The sequence below is a fragment of the Sarcophilus harrisii genome, chromosome 1, assembly GCF_902635505.1.
Source record: "Sarcophilus harrisii chromosome 1, mSarHar1.11, whole genome shotgun sequence".
Classification (NCBI taxonomy): Eukaryota; Metazoa; Chordata; class Mammalia; order Dasyuromorphia; family Dasyuridae; genus Sarcophilus; species Sarcophilus harrisii.
Window position 1 is genome coordinate 584,062,404 of NC_045426.1, and position 15,291 is coordinate 584,077,694.

Genomic DNA, 15,291 nt, shown 5'->3' on the forward strand with positions numbered 1-15,291 from the left:
ATTAGACATGACTAAAGCAACAGAACAATAGTCATCAAACCAGTTTTAAATGCAATTAATGTGCTTGCCTACTTGGCCAAAGGATACTATTAATTGATCAAATGTATTGCTAAAATAAAAGTAAACAAAAGCACATGATCTATCAATTTTGTAATCTATAGCAATAATGGGCCCTGATACATTGGTAATGAGACACACATATAAGGAAAATACTGCCTTTGATACTACAAGGCTCTGCTATCCATTCTTCTTGAACTGTTTAAGAGGATAAATAGGGAATAGTGATGTCTTGCATTAATTAGAACTCTAGCCTTTCAAAGCTGTTTTTTTGTTTTTTTTTTTTTTTACTTTATTGTATAGTTCTCCTAGTTCTTCGTGCTTCATAAAATAAGAAGAGAATAAGAGAGCACTTTCCTATGAAGCACGAAGAACTAGGAGAACTATACAATAAAGTAAGTAAAAGAGGTGGTAGTCTTTACTTGGCTCCTAGTCCCCATGGAGAAGTGTATCTAAATCTAGTCACTATATTTCAGGAAGGACTGAGATGAATAGAGCACATTCAGCATGATGATATAAAAATACTCCTTTTGGCTTTAAAAGCCCTTTCTAATCTAGCTTCCTCCTTCCTTTTCAGTCTTCTTATACCATATTACTCTCTTAATCCTATACTCTGCAATTCAATAACAATGATCCCCAATGAAACTGGTCTCCTTGTGGTCCTCACTCCATTTCCTGATCACACAGATCTGACCATATCACCACCTTATTCAATAAATTCCACAGGTTCCCTATTATCTCCAGGATCAAACATGAAATCTAATTTGGTTTTTAGATTTCTGGGACCTTACTCCCAACTTATTCCTCCTTTCTATAATTCAGTGACACTGGTTTTTCTCCTTGAAGACATTTTCAAGAGTTTGCTTGGAATATTCTCCCTTCTTATCTCCAACTCAGCCTTCCTGACTAAAATTCTACCTTTCATAGATCCCACTTAATATCTTCCTTCTGTGATTATCATTGATTCACTCTGTAGATCTCATTTGCATATTTTTTATGCTATATCCCTCATTAGAATGTGGGTTCAGGGCCATGTTTTTATGTTTCTTTATATTCAAGTGTTTAATACAGTACCTGACACATAAAAAGCCCTATGTTTACTACCTTGTAGAAGGAATTCAAAGCTGTCATTCATGGCTTGGCTGAAAGCATTAGGAACTTTAGGCCAAGGGAAAAGAAGACAGTCTCAAGATTTGGAAGTGATCTTTGAGATAATATAATCCAAGCCATATGTTAAGAGGAATTCTTCCTACAACATCACTGGCATCCTTTCCTTCATCAGGATATCCCTCTGATATCAAAAGATTGAAAATTAGAAATGGGAATGTGCTACTCCACGAGGCAGTCTATTCCAATTCTGAAAAGCTCTAAGTCTTTATACTTATATTAAGTTGAAATATGCTTCTCCGCAATTCCCACCAAGGGTGCATTTAGTTTTTTCCTTTAAGTCAATAAAACAAGTCAAATACTTTTCCACAAACCAGTTCTTAAAATTCTTGATGGCTAATGCTATTGTTCCCTTGAAAAGAAAACCACTTTTATTAAAGAAGTGGCTTCCTGACAACTTCACAAGTGATTGTAAATATTGCTACTTTCATTTTATACACACACACAGAGAGCTCAATTTTTGACTCAGAGTTGATTTGCCCAAAATCACACAGCTAGTATCTGAGGCCAGGTTTTAACTCGGGTACTCCTGATTCCAGGGCTGCTCTATCAATTAATTGCACCACCTACCTGTCCCCAGCCAAGTTGTTCAAGGTATCTAGTAAGCAAATGTGAACTAGATTTTGGACCAAAATCCTGCGATTCTCCAATCCCTCCCCACCACCACCACCCAGCTCTCTTGCTATGGTCAGGATATGAAGGTAAATTTGCCCATAGAGAAGTACCAGAAATCTGTCCTGAGACAAAGAAACCCATGACCATGCCTTATGATAATCACCACGAGGAAGACCTGAAGATCCCCTGCACAGCATTAAAATTTGAAGAGCTGAATCACTGAAAGGGATCTTGGAAGTCACCAAGTCCACCCTTGTTCATCATTTTTCAGCAAGGAAAGAGAAGCAGAGAGAAGTGCCTCGTCCAAGGGTAGCATAGTTAGCGGATACATGTGTGGGAAAAGGTGAAGAACTTACAGATTCTAGAGTAAATCAAGCCTTATAGGCCTCAGTTTCCGCTTCTCTGGAGTCACACGAGTTTAGATAAGGCCTGGACTGCAGTCCATTGTCCAACGAAGGGATTACATGGCCGAAGAAGCTTTGTATCACCTTGTCTACCGCATTCCATTGACCAACTAGGGGAACAGTAGACTTATGTGATCAATCACAATATACAGAGGGTGGGATTTTGGAGGTTCTTCATCTGAAATGTATAAAAGCTGTAAGCATTTTCAAGGCTCTGGCCCTATCCTGCTGTGAAATTTTGCTGGCAAACCAGGATGGGGTCTGCTTCTCAAGATTCTAATAAATAATTCTGCTTTCTATGAGTGATCTCTGTAGTATCAATTTGGGTAGGTCTTTTTGTCCCAAACATACAGAATTCTAAGGCTGAGTTGAATCCCAATGCCCTCACTAGCCTAAGAGTTAATGATCATCCCGATCCAAGGTTTTCAAATCTCATAACAGTGTTGCCATGAAATATGTAGAATAAGAGCTTTTGCCCAGCAGGCTACCAACAAGGGCTCTATTGTATGGCACGGATATACACAGAAAACCAGGTTTTACATGAACACAAGTAGCTGGTTAGAACTGTGATTGTCATAACTGAAGAAATGAGTGTTGAATGCAGTGTGTGATGGTACATTCCTGCAATTTAACCAGGGATAATATGATATCTGATTGCATCTTGTTGAAAGAGAGCTTGGCAAAATGGAATATTAAAAGCTTTTGCATGAGAAAAAAAAAAAAAACAATCAATAAAGACAGATTTGGAAGAGGAAGGATTGAGGGAAAAAATTGCATCAAATATCACTGATAAAAGTCCAGATATCCAAAATAGGGAACTCAAGATAAATTTATAAAATCAAAAACACAAGATGTAATGTCTAATAGATAACCGATTAAAGGATAGAAAAGGCCCCTTTTTGTTTTCTCTTAGATACTTCTGTTATCCTTTTGATCAGAATATTTTCTATGAGATTCAACTTGGACTTGTTTTGAAATTAACTTTCTTCTGAGTTTACCTACTGGGGCTTTTCTCATTTTACTCAGTCCAGTATTTCATTCTTGTGTTTGAATGTGCTTTTGTTTCTCCAACTTCAGTTTCTAGATTACAACTTTGGAGGTCTGGCTTCTTCTTGGTCTCTTAGGTGTTTTTGAATCTAAGGTTCTGTGTTTCTGACTATACAAATGAGAAATTGTGAAAAACCCTTCCATTTGAAAAAGAGACGGTCAGGACAGCTAGGTGGAACAGTGGATAGAGCACCACCAGCCCTGAAGTCAGGAAGACCTGAGTTCAAATCTGGACTCAGACACTTAACACTTCCTAGCTGTGTGACCTTGGGCACTAAACCACGATTGCCTCAGCAAAAACAACAATAACAGCAAAGAGAAGGTCTTGACCTAAGTTGACCTAAGGAAGATAAATATTTAAAAACAACACAAACTGAGGTTGCTAGGATACAGTTTATTTCAATCATGTTAAATTATACAATAATCAGACCAAAAAGCATAACATATTCTTTGGAAAACTTTAATTATGGACATAAATAGTTGGACTGATCAAATACAAAATGTTTTATATAAAGACAAAATAAAACATGGGTTTTAGGTACACAATAGAGTATTTTCTGTACACAAGAAGTACCTTCTAAATACTGTAAAATGATTGAACTCAGATATTATTAAAAACAGAGTTTTATATGAAACAGTAAAGTCAAAAGCATAAATTAGCATCATCAATTTAAATAAAAATTCTAAAATTGCTATAGTTTTATTTAAGAAAATCTACCAACATATTTCACAGCATTTAAATATACATTTTTCTTTAAAGAAGATTAAATCAATAGAACTAAAGTTGAAACTCTCTTTTCCTAAAGCAAGTATAGTAACGACTTCAGTAATCCTGCCTTCTTTCTTTAAATCTATAGGCAATCTATATATACTTATTTTTTAAAAGGGTTAGAAGAACAAGATATTACTGTTCCTGTTTGGGAATCAATCAGTTGGTCCTGAATGTCCCTATAAGAAAGGCAGCCAGCTTTGGTGTGAGTCCCTGAGTCTGGCACCAATTTACTGTCCTTAATTAAAACACTTATGGCATAGCAGCTATACTGATAATTTGGCTTGCATGAAAACTGATGACCATGTAGTAGCAAGTTGTACATCCCATTAACAGCATTAAAAAAATTAGTGATTGGCATTTAGCCTAAAATTAGAAATTTCAAAATGCTATGACAGTAACGTCATACTACAAAATTCTAAATTCTGATTATTATTAATTTTTTTCAGTATGTGAACTGCCATTTTCTTAGCAATCATATTTCTCTAATAAAAGTGAAAGGGGTGCAAAACATTAAGAATTAGACATCATTAAATGAGAACAGCAAAAACCTCATAATATTAGGTCATGACTGAACTGGTTCCTACATTGTAGGAAGTTATTTTAAATTCTTTTTATTTTATAAACATAACAAAATCTTTCCCTGAAGCAGAACTCCCATTTCCATAATTCTAGATTTTATAGGATCAAATAATAAGATGTGTTTTAACGATAACCATAATTTAAAATAATTAAGCTATAACAAATTGTAAACTACAAATAAACTTTTTTTTAACTCCAGAAAGTTGTAGAATTGAAGTTCCTTAAGAACTGAGAATAAAATGACATGAATATAATAAAATATATATATGCAAAGTAGAGTACTGAAAAGGGAGTACAGAATGCTTCTTATTGTAAAGCCAATATATTAAAAATCGGCATGAGATTTCCCTGCCCTCTCGTTGGTAGTTTATTGCTGCTATAAATAAATAAGGTTGACATAAGGCATTCACCAACATAATAGAAGAATCCGAATTCAATACTTAGAACTTTTCCTTCCTTCATTTTAAAGTCATGCAAACTATTTCTGGTTAAAATTAAATCTCATCTTGGAGATATGTGCCCTTGAAATTTTTGCTGAAGAAACTAAAAATATTATTCTAGAAATATATGTTGCTTAAGTTTAACTATGGAACAAGACAAAACAAAGTCAGATCTCAAAAGATTTGACATAAAATGATACAAACTGTCCCACAAATACAAAGAACCATCTCTATAAATTAAACAGAAAAAAACATACCTGATGCTGAAAGTTTTTCTTTATTTAATAAAATTAACACTTTCAACATTTTAATAAAACTAAGAATGAATTCTACTTTCTAATAACAGCTAAATAATTTCCCTAATCTAGTACAAATCAGTTTTACAGATGACCCCTAAGAAACCAAGAGATCAAGAATTTTGTCTGAAAACAAATTCTGAAAGGTGCAAACACAGACAAAATTCAACTTGTTTTTTCAGATACTTAAAAAGTACTCATGAGAAGAAATAAAAGATGATATATCCCCTGTCTTGATGCTAGATGGATCATGGTTAACTTCGCTTTGCCATTACCACCTGAAGGTTAAGAGAGAGAGAAGGAAGAAGATTATCGCCCAAAGGTCCACTGAAGGTACCAGTCCTTCTCCACCAATTCCATCATGGCATTCCTTCTCTCTTGGTAGTTTGTTTCAGATGCACTAATAGTGTTTCTTCTACTATGTCTATACTGTAACAGTTTTAAAAGCATTAAGTATTCCTATTCAGATGCTTCCAGTCACTAAGTTTAGGTTGAAGAATTTTATGAGTCCCTGAGCTATTCCTTTACTTAGTACATGCTATTCAAGCCAAGAAGTTGTCAGGCTCCCTTTTGGTTACTAGAGGAAGAAGATCTTTTTCTCTTTGAGCATCAGATAACATTCCTTTTTAGGCTTTTTGTTCAAACTGCTTCTTACAGGGTCACCATTTCACTTGGTGTCCTAATAGCAACAACTCATTTAATATTTATAAAAGATTTATTGTAGAGGGCAGGAACTCTGAAAAGGTATACTTAAGGCTCAGTATGATTGAGTTAATCCTACAACAAGATATTAACTCAGTGGAATTGATGAGATAATTGGTTTCCTAGTGATGTAATGATTGGCTTATATTCAGTATAATGAATTGATTTAATTGTCATAGAGTATTTAAGAGTCAGAGTCAGACTGATGAGAGAGCAGAGACAGGATGTACAGACTGCTGACTAGCTGACTGACACTGCTGGCACAGACTGGGAGACTGAAGACAATAAAGACTTTGGACTTTATTTCTGACTATTCTTGTGGTAATTATTCTTCTGCTGAGACCAAGGCTGGTCCCAAGGTCCTCCAGAAAGCTAGCTTGGACATCAAGATTTATCAAGAACATTTATCATGTATAAGACATCGTGTTAGGTGCTGGGGAAGACACAAAGATAAACATGTCAAAGTCTTTGCTCCCAAAGAGCTTACATCTAGAAAAGATTCAAGCCATGCACATAAATAATATATAATCACTTATAGTTACTGTGGAAGAAAACATGAGGGAAGCTTCAGGGAGAAGGTAGCATTTCACCAGCATCTTAAATATCTTCTAATATTACCTACTAAGAATCTCATCTCCCCATTTCCATCCTACAACTCTCTCTTCTTATTTAACATATTCCAGATTTACTAGACCTAACTCCATATCTTTTCTATACTATTTTAAAATAACAAGTAGCATTTATAGTTTGCTTTAAGGTTTGTGAAGTACTTAATAAATCTCATTTTATTCTCACAACAACCTAGAAAGATAAATGCCATTATTTTACCCATTTTATGGACAAAGAAACCAAGACAGGCAGAAGTTGTGACTCCTCCTCCCCAGGGTCACAGTATTTGAGGTAGGATTTGAACTCAAGTGCTCTGACCCCAATTCCTGTATAGAATCACCTATTTATTTGAGATGTTTTCTAAATGATTTTTAGTTGTGCCCAGCTCTGCTTGCCCATCATTATTGGATCACTTATTTCCAGCTCATCTCCGTAAATCATGAATTACTAAGAATATCTATCTTAAGGCACATGTTAGTATGCTGTCCTATTTCTCCATGACTGCAAATAAAAGTATCTAAGCCATATTCAAATTTTTAAAATAAAAATTACAGCACTTTTTTCTTTGTTAAAACTGTATATGAGTTTTGTTTTGTTTCTGTTTTTGTTTTACAAGTAAGACTGAAAAGGAGTGGGGAGGGAGAGACTGTCATTACCAACAGAAGGAACATCTAGAAAACTGGGTTAAAAATCTGCATCCAAGGTGAAGACATTGTCTGTTGTTTCTGCCATAACTGCAAAACGCTGATATTCTGAGACCCTTTTTTCAAAAAAATTTGTTTTCCCTTCCAGAGAAATATTTTCCATGAAATCAAAGGGATTATCTGAATGAAAAATCTGAAGAAGAAAAAAAAATGCATCAGAGATTCTGAAGAAGCATTATCTTATCTCTCAAGAAATCTGCTCTAATATGCCATGACTCTTTCCATTACTGATGTCTACTTTGTCATGTAGAGATAGATGCAGCAAATTAAACCATTGGCCTACAAAATTTTCACCTTAAAAAAACTTATCATGCTTTTATTTTTATATAAATAAATCTGTAAAAAAAAAAAATCTGTAGCTTTTAGTCAAGAAACTATTTAATTTTCTTCTCCCCCTTCAACTCTCTTGACCATCTTAAAACATGGCACAAAAATGAAAGGATCTTCCTCTAAAACAGGAAAATGAAGGCACATATAGGTTGAATAAAAACCAAGCACTAAATTCTGCAACCTCAGTTGTACAGTGTCTAGTGACGCACTGACACATCAAGAAATGAAAAGCCAAGTTAAGTTTAAGATAAACCTCAAAATGTAATGCCAACCAAATTAAAAAAAAAAAAAAAAAAACTCCAGAGTTTATAGGTGCTTATGCAAATTTGCTACAGATATGATTCAGATTGTTTAATCATTCCATTACCATGACTATCAGCAAAATTAACAAAGGATCCCATATTCTCAGAAACTAAAAGGTCTAATAATTATCAATATCGGCAATATTTTATGGAAAGAGACAATCAGAAGAGACCACTATGTCAAAGCAACAACTATAGGACATATGCCCCTCTTTTGGAAGTCTTCGTCTACCCAGTGGATGAAGTTGGCCGCTGGGTTCTTGTCCAATTCCTGAATTATGTGATTATGTGATGCCGTGACAATGATAGGACAAGCATAGCCATAACAGATAAAACAGACATATGATGTGAATGCTGCAAAGGAAGGTTCGAGCACACCTATTGAGTTGCCAACTCTGAGAAAGGACATCTCAGTCTCTTTGATGAAATGTCAAAGCTTCAAATTAGACAAATAGAAGCTTAAACTGCAAAGGAATGACAACTAAATAGGATCCTCTATAATCACCTCATGTCTATTGAGGCTGAAGACCAAAAATGAAGCAAAGTCCAAAATCAGAATTAGTTGATAAGGAAACTATTTGTAGTTCGGTCTATATAGAAGATAATCATTTTGTTGGCTTAAGTAAGACTACCTTAAGGACTTTGTGTAAAAATATTGACTGAAACTAGGCCCTTGTAACAAATAATATGGGTATATATATTCACACAAACCTGTGATTTTGAGAGTTATATATTAATTCAAGATCAGTGACATTTGCCTAAGGTAAGAAGTTATCCAAAAACACGCACATGTTTGACTCATTCAAGTGAAATTACTAAAAGATAACCTTGTTAACTAAAGGCAAATATATTACTAAGTATATGGATTGTGCTTGTTAAAACCAACATTAATTTCTCTGAATAGCTCTATGTTGAGAATTTCCATCTGTTATTATAGGAGATTTTGGAAAAATTACATCTGTGCATCTGTCACACATATTTTGGGGGGCTAACACAATTCATTATTACCTTTTCTATTGTGAAGTAAAAGTCTTAAGAGACCACTTAAGAGACTTTACAAATTAATAGTTTGGTTAGTTGGTTGGGGGTTTTTTAATTTTTAAAAATACTTTACCTTCGAGAATCCAAGCTCCACAAGTAATCTGTCTGCTACAAACTCAATGTACTGTTTCATCAAAGTGCAATTAATGCCAATAAGGCCAACTGGTAAGGCATCAGTTAAAAATTCCTAGGTGAAAAAACAAAAAGAGGGGCACACTTAGATATCCATAACATTAAATAATTGGCTATGTGTTGATCAGAAAGTGTTCCAGTCAGATCTCATTTAAAGGAAAGCCCATTATTTTAATAAATCATTCAATGGACATTTCTATAAAAGAATGAATCTATTCAGCTTATTTTGGGTGTATTGTTATTCTTCTAAGATAAAATATTTTGTAGCTATCTTATAAAACGATAATATTTTTAAAAAGTACTTTACTATGATCTTCGGGTTGATTGAACTTATGCTATAGACAGAAAAGGGAATTGCTTTTTCCTGTACTACTTCTGTTAGGATTCTCCTTTTGTTATTATGAACTAGTATCTGCAGAGATTTTGGTCACACAAGGTGTCAAGAACAAGAAGTACAAAAATATGCAGCTGAGGAAGTTCATAAAGAAATTTTTAAAAATGAAAATTAAAGGATATTGGGAACTTGGGAGAAGTATAATTAAGGAGAGGGAGGAAAAAACCCTACAAGATTAAATTCAGCTCTAATGTAAAGTTGCAAAAATGCATTGCTCTACTACTGTCGTATTAAAGTAGTATTAGGCATACAGGATAAGAATGACAAATTATTAATGCTGTATCGTAAGAAGTGCTCTTCCTTATGGTGAAAAGAGATAAAAACTTTGCTGTTTACCTGTTCTATTTCAACAGCATGGATGATGATCTCCTTGACTCTTTCTTCTGAAGGCTTATTCACTAAGTAATGAAACATCAAACAAGCAAAGTCACAATGAAGACCCTGAAAAACAAAGGGGGAAAAAATCATATTCCAAAAGTTATTTTCACATGGTGTGGGCTTGTTACATAGAACAAGGTTTCCCCCCCCAAAAAAAAAAAGCTCTATATAACAGAAATATTTCTATGGACACAGAAAAAAACACAAGAACAAAGAATGATGAATAAATATTGAGACAATACTAACATGTAAAACTTCATAAACCCAGGCAAGATCTGTTTTATTTTATGAAAATACCTACACAATAGCCTGCAATGATGGCAATTTTGTTATTTTTAAGCTATATAAAATAACTAGAACAAGATTACAAAAATGATTTCTTACAAAGTTCTTATAGGAGTTGCTTAAAATGCAGACTTATTATCTATTGTTTGTATGTGAAGATAGTTAGGGTCATTAAATAGTCCTCTTAAATAGTTTAACTATTCCTCCAGAAATTTTTTTTTAATAATCTTTGCTCTGCAATAATGTTTTCATATATAGTTAGGTAAAAGTCACCTTCAAGAAGTTCCTGAAATTCTACAGTAATACAGTTCTACATCAATATGGTTTTCCTTAAACATATTCATTTATTTATTTAGATTTTCTTGAGGTTAACTAGGTGAAAGAGGAAGAGATTCTTTGACTCAATTGCAACCTAGCCTTAATCACTGAATGAGTGCAACCTTAGTCAAACTTGTTGAAGACCTTAGCTTAAAAAGGCCAAGGTCTTCCATTTCATCCAGGGCCATCTCCAGTCATCTTGATATGCATCTTGCCTCTGGACCCAGATAGTTCCGGAGGGGAAAATGAATCAGGTGATCCTGTACAGCCCTCCCATTTACTTGCATGTCATGGCATCACCTCCCTGATGCCATGGTCCTCTTGGAGAACAAAGGACAAAAGCAATACTAATGTGAAGAATACATTTGTTAAGTAGTGCATTTGAGGGAAAAATCTGAAATGGGAATGTTACAATTAACAAATATTGGTAGAGTTGAGAAAAGTTTTCTTTCTTGCAGTTTTAATTTCATAAGGTATCACTGAAGGGGGTATGGCTTATGTAATTTAACTTATTAAATACTTAAAGAAAGATAAGATAATGGGCTGGGGAAATAAAGATAGGTAGCAGATTCTCCCCATAATTTAGTCATTTTTACCATTAGTATTGTTCAGGTTCTCTCATTCCCTCCCTTCAGCTTGGATTAATAGAAATGTTGATACAATTACAAGATTTTATACTATAAACAAATACCTTGTTCTACCCAGACATAAAGAAAGCTAACGGGTCCTTTTACAAAGCTGATTCCATGTATTTTATTCTCAGGAAAAGCAATGACAAGAAGAGGCAAGTAACATTTGAAAGCTAACTCCCTCCAAAAAAAAAATTATTTCCCAGATGTATTTCATCACTAGGGGATTATTCATACTAAGATAAGAAAAACAGAAACACTAAGCTATCAGGTTTACATTTATCTGAATATTCAAAAAACAGGAGTTTTGGCCAAGATATGAAAAAGGAAAATTTGAAGGAAAAGGTTTATATGAGGCATGACATTTAGGAGAGACTAAAATAACACATCACGAAATGTCTGATGGGCAAGAGAGAAACGTAACTATTCTTAGATGATATTTAGCCTAACTATACCTGACCAATAATCTCCTCAACAACATACACCCAAAGTGGTCATTCAGCCTTAATCTAAAGATCTGAGTCAGCTAGACAATAAATATTTATAAAGCACCTAATATGTACCAGCCACTGTGATTATCACGAAACATACAAAAGAGGCAAAAGATAATCCCTGCCCTCAAGGAACTCACAATCTAATGGAGGAGATAACATGCTAACATACAAGTACAAACAAGCTACATACAAAATTGCTTAGTGGTTGTCCTTTGTTTTCAAAGATGATTAAAATAACATTACATTAGAGTCAAGTAACAATGTGGCTGACTGGCTGATTAGATAAGCATGAGCTCAGAATGCTCTGTCATAGGTTGTGCACAGTCGACATGAACATTTGGAGTAGTTTTTCTAAATTTGCACATCTTGCATTTCTTCGCTACTTCAATTCTGCTTTGCTTATAGAACATAGCGCCTTCTCTGATGAGGGCACTCCATGCTGGGCTATCCTATGCCAGTGTCGATCATGTCACACAATCAATTCTAAAGATCTTTTTTAATAATACTTTTTATTTTTCAAAATACATGCAAAGATAATTTTCAACATTCACCCTTGCAAAACCTTGTGTCTCAAATTTTACTCCCTCCCTTCCCTCCCTGCCCCTCCCAAGAAGGGAAGTAATCCAATATAGGTTAAACATAAGCAATTCTTCTAAACATATTTACACATTTATCATGCTACACAAGAAAAATCAGATCAAAAGGGGGAAAAAATGAGAAAGATAAAAAAAACAAACAATAACAAAAAAGGTGAAAATATTATGTCATGATCCACAGTTAGTCCCCACAGTCCTCTCTCTGGGTATAGATGTCTCTCTCCATCATAAGATCATTTGAACTGACCTGAATCATCTCGTTATTGAAAAGAGCCAAGACCATCAGAATTGAACATTGTATAATCTTGTTGCTGCTGCATATAATGATCTCCTCATTTCACTAAGCATCAGTTCATGTAAGTATCTCCAGGCCTCTCTGAAATCATCCTCCTGATCATTTCTTTTTTAAAATTATTTTTATTTTTATATTTATATACATTATATATTTGTGTATATATTTTATATTTATAATTTTTATATTTTATTATTAATAATTTTTTAAAAATTATTATTATAGCTTTTTATTCACAAAACATATACATGGGTAATTTTTCAACATTGACCCTTGGCAAAACCTTCTGTTTCAAATTTTCCTCTCCTTCCTTCTAGCCCCTCCCTTAGATGGTAGGTAGTCCAATACATGTTAAATATGTTAAAGTATATGTTAAATCCAATACATGTGTACATATTTATATAATTATCCTGATCATTTCTTATAGAATAATAATATCCCATAACACTCATATATTATAAATTATTCAACCATTCCTCAGTTGATGGGCAACCACTCACTTTCTACTTCCTTGTTACTACAACAAGAGCCACTACAAACATTTTTGCACATGTGGGTCTTTTTCTCTTTTTAATGATCTCTTTGGGATACAGACCCAGTAGAGGCACTGCTGCATCAAAGGGTATGCAGTTTGATAATTCTTTGGGCTTAGTTCCAAATTGCTCTCCAGAATGGTTGGATAATGTTCCAGTTTTCCCACATTACCTTCAACATTTATCATTATCTCTTTCTGACATCTTGGCCAATCTGAGAGGTCCAATCCAAAGATTTTAAGAAGACTTTGAGAGTGTCCTTGGGTCCCTTTTTCTAACTACCATGTGAATGCTTGTCCCGTCTGAGTTCTCCATAAAATAGTCTTTTTTGCAAGTATACATTTGGCATTCAAATAATATGGCCACCCCAACTAAATTGTCCTCTCTGTTGTGGAGTTGGAATGCTTGGGAACTTAGTTCAAGAAAGGACCTCAGTCTCTGGTGTCTTATCCTGCCCAGTGATCTCCAGAATTTTCCTGAAGCAATTAAAATGGAAGTGAATCAGTTTCTTGGCATGGCACTGCCATACGGCCCAGATCTTGCAGGCGTATAACAATGAGGTCAGCACAATGGTTCTGTAAACTTTCAGTCTGGTAGGCAGCCAATACCTCTTCTCTCTCACACTTTCCTTCAGAGCCTCCTAAACACTGAACCTGTCTAGCAATGTGTGCGTCAATCTCATTATCACTGTGTACAGCCCTGGAAAGTGTCCTGCCAAGGTATACAGAGCTGTACACTGGACTATGATGACTCTGGGACAGTGAGGCTGAAAATGTCATGCAAATCTAGATCACTTCAATCTAATTTTTGCATGAATCAAAAGATATCACCCATACCATTTTACAATTTTTACTTATCTTAAAGGATAAACAGGAAACAACTAAAAGAAGGGAGGCATTAAAATTAAGAAAAGTTAAGTAAAGGCTTCCTGAATAAAGGAATTTTAGTTGGGACTTGAAGGGAGTAAGGAAGCCAGTAGGCAGAGTTGAGAAAGGAGAACATGAGGGGAAAAAAATACAAGGAGACCAGTGTCACTAGATTAGAATGACAGAGAATAAGCTGTAAGAAGACTCAAACAGTAGAGTGAGGATAGGGCAAGGGTATGAAAGCCTTTGAATGCCAAACGGATTTGGTCCTGGAAGTGACAGGGAGTCAATGGAGCTTACTGAATTTGACACAATAGGAAAAATTTGAAGGCTAAATGAAGAACACTCTGGCATGGGGAGAGACTTGAGGAAGAGAGATCCCACCCGAGGTTATTGCAATAGGCTGATGACAGTATCAAAAGAAAAAAAGGGGCTGTCTTCAAGAGAAGTTTCAAAGGTGAAATCAACAGGCTGTGGCAACAGATTAAACACAGGTGGTGAGAGAAGAGTCTAGGATGATAGCTGGGTTATGAGCTTGATGGACTTGAGAGTATAATGCAGTGTTTACAGTAACAGAAAAAGTAAGAGGTGGCAGATTTAGAGGAAATGATGATGAATTCTGTTTTGGACACATTCGGTTTAGGATGTTTGAAAAACAGCTAAAAATTCAACATTAGAAGGTTAGCAGAGAAACTGGATAAGATGTGAGAATTATCAACACAGTAACATTAATTAAGTTCACAGGAGCTGATAAGATCAAGTAAAATGGTACATAGAGAAAAGATAAGGCTTAGGACAGAACCATAAAGACACATAGAAAGAAGGCATGACAGAATGATAACTGTGGAAATATGTATTTAAGAACTGCACATGTTTAACATATATTAGATTACTTGCCATCTAGGGAAGGAGGTAAAGGGAAGGAGAAAAAAATTTGAAACATAAGTTTTTTTGCAAGAATGAATATTGGATATTACCTATGCATATGCTTTAAAAATAAAAAAAGCTTTTTAAAAAAGGAAAAAACAGAAAAAAAGAGGGCATGAACTGGGGAGGATCCAGCAAAGGAGACAAAGAAGGGCCTCAAAGAAAAGGGGATCCAATTACTACTAGAGGAAGCTCACCTGTTTCTGGAGAACTTGAATTATTGGAATGTTTTTCCTAAGTTGGTCCCTTTACAATGTCTATCCATTGCTCCTAAATTTGTTTTCTGAAGCCAAACAAAACAAAGGTAACGTGAGGAAAAAAAAAAATCCCTTCTACAGCAGCAAAACCAAGCACTATTCAGCAAGAGCAACCACTCTCTCCT

The 15,291-nt window shown here is 34.7% G+C and overlaps 1 protein-coding gene across 3 annotated transcripts in view; it reads right to left on the reverse strand.

The window, feature by feature from the left end:
- Positions 1 to 3,664: 3,664 nt before the first annotated feature.
- The window catches only part of RRM2B (ribonucleotide reductase regulatory TP53 inducible subunit M2B), a 38,137-nt gene continuing 26,510 nt past the window's right edge, over positions 3,665 to 15,291 (reverse strand). The window contains exons 7-10 of one of the 3 annotated variants that reach the window (XM_012541744.3): positions 9,928 to 10,032; positions 9,139 to 9,252; positions 7,345 to 7,525; positions 3,665 to 5,655 (exon numbers count right to left, since the gene is read on the reverse strand). In XM_012541744.3, the coding sequence (XP_012397198.1) occupies positions 7,373 to 7,525; positions 9,139 to 9,252; positions 9,928 to 10,032 (372 nt within the window). In that variant the 3' untranslated portion in view covers positions 3,665 to 5,655; positions 7,345 to 7,372. Of the gene's footprint in view, positions 5,656 to 6,378; positions 7,526 to 9,138; positions 9,253 to 9,927; positions 10,033 to 15,291 lie in introns of those variants that run through there. The other 2 variants (XM_031947066.1, XM_003760294.4) reach the window with 2 other exon arrangements.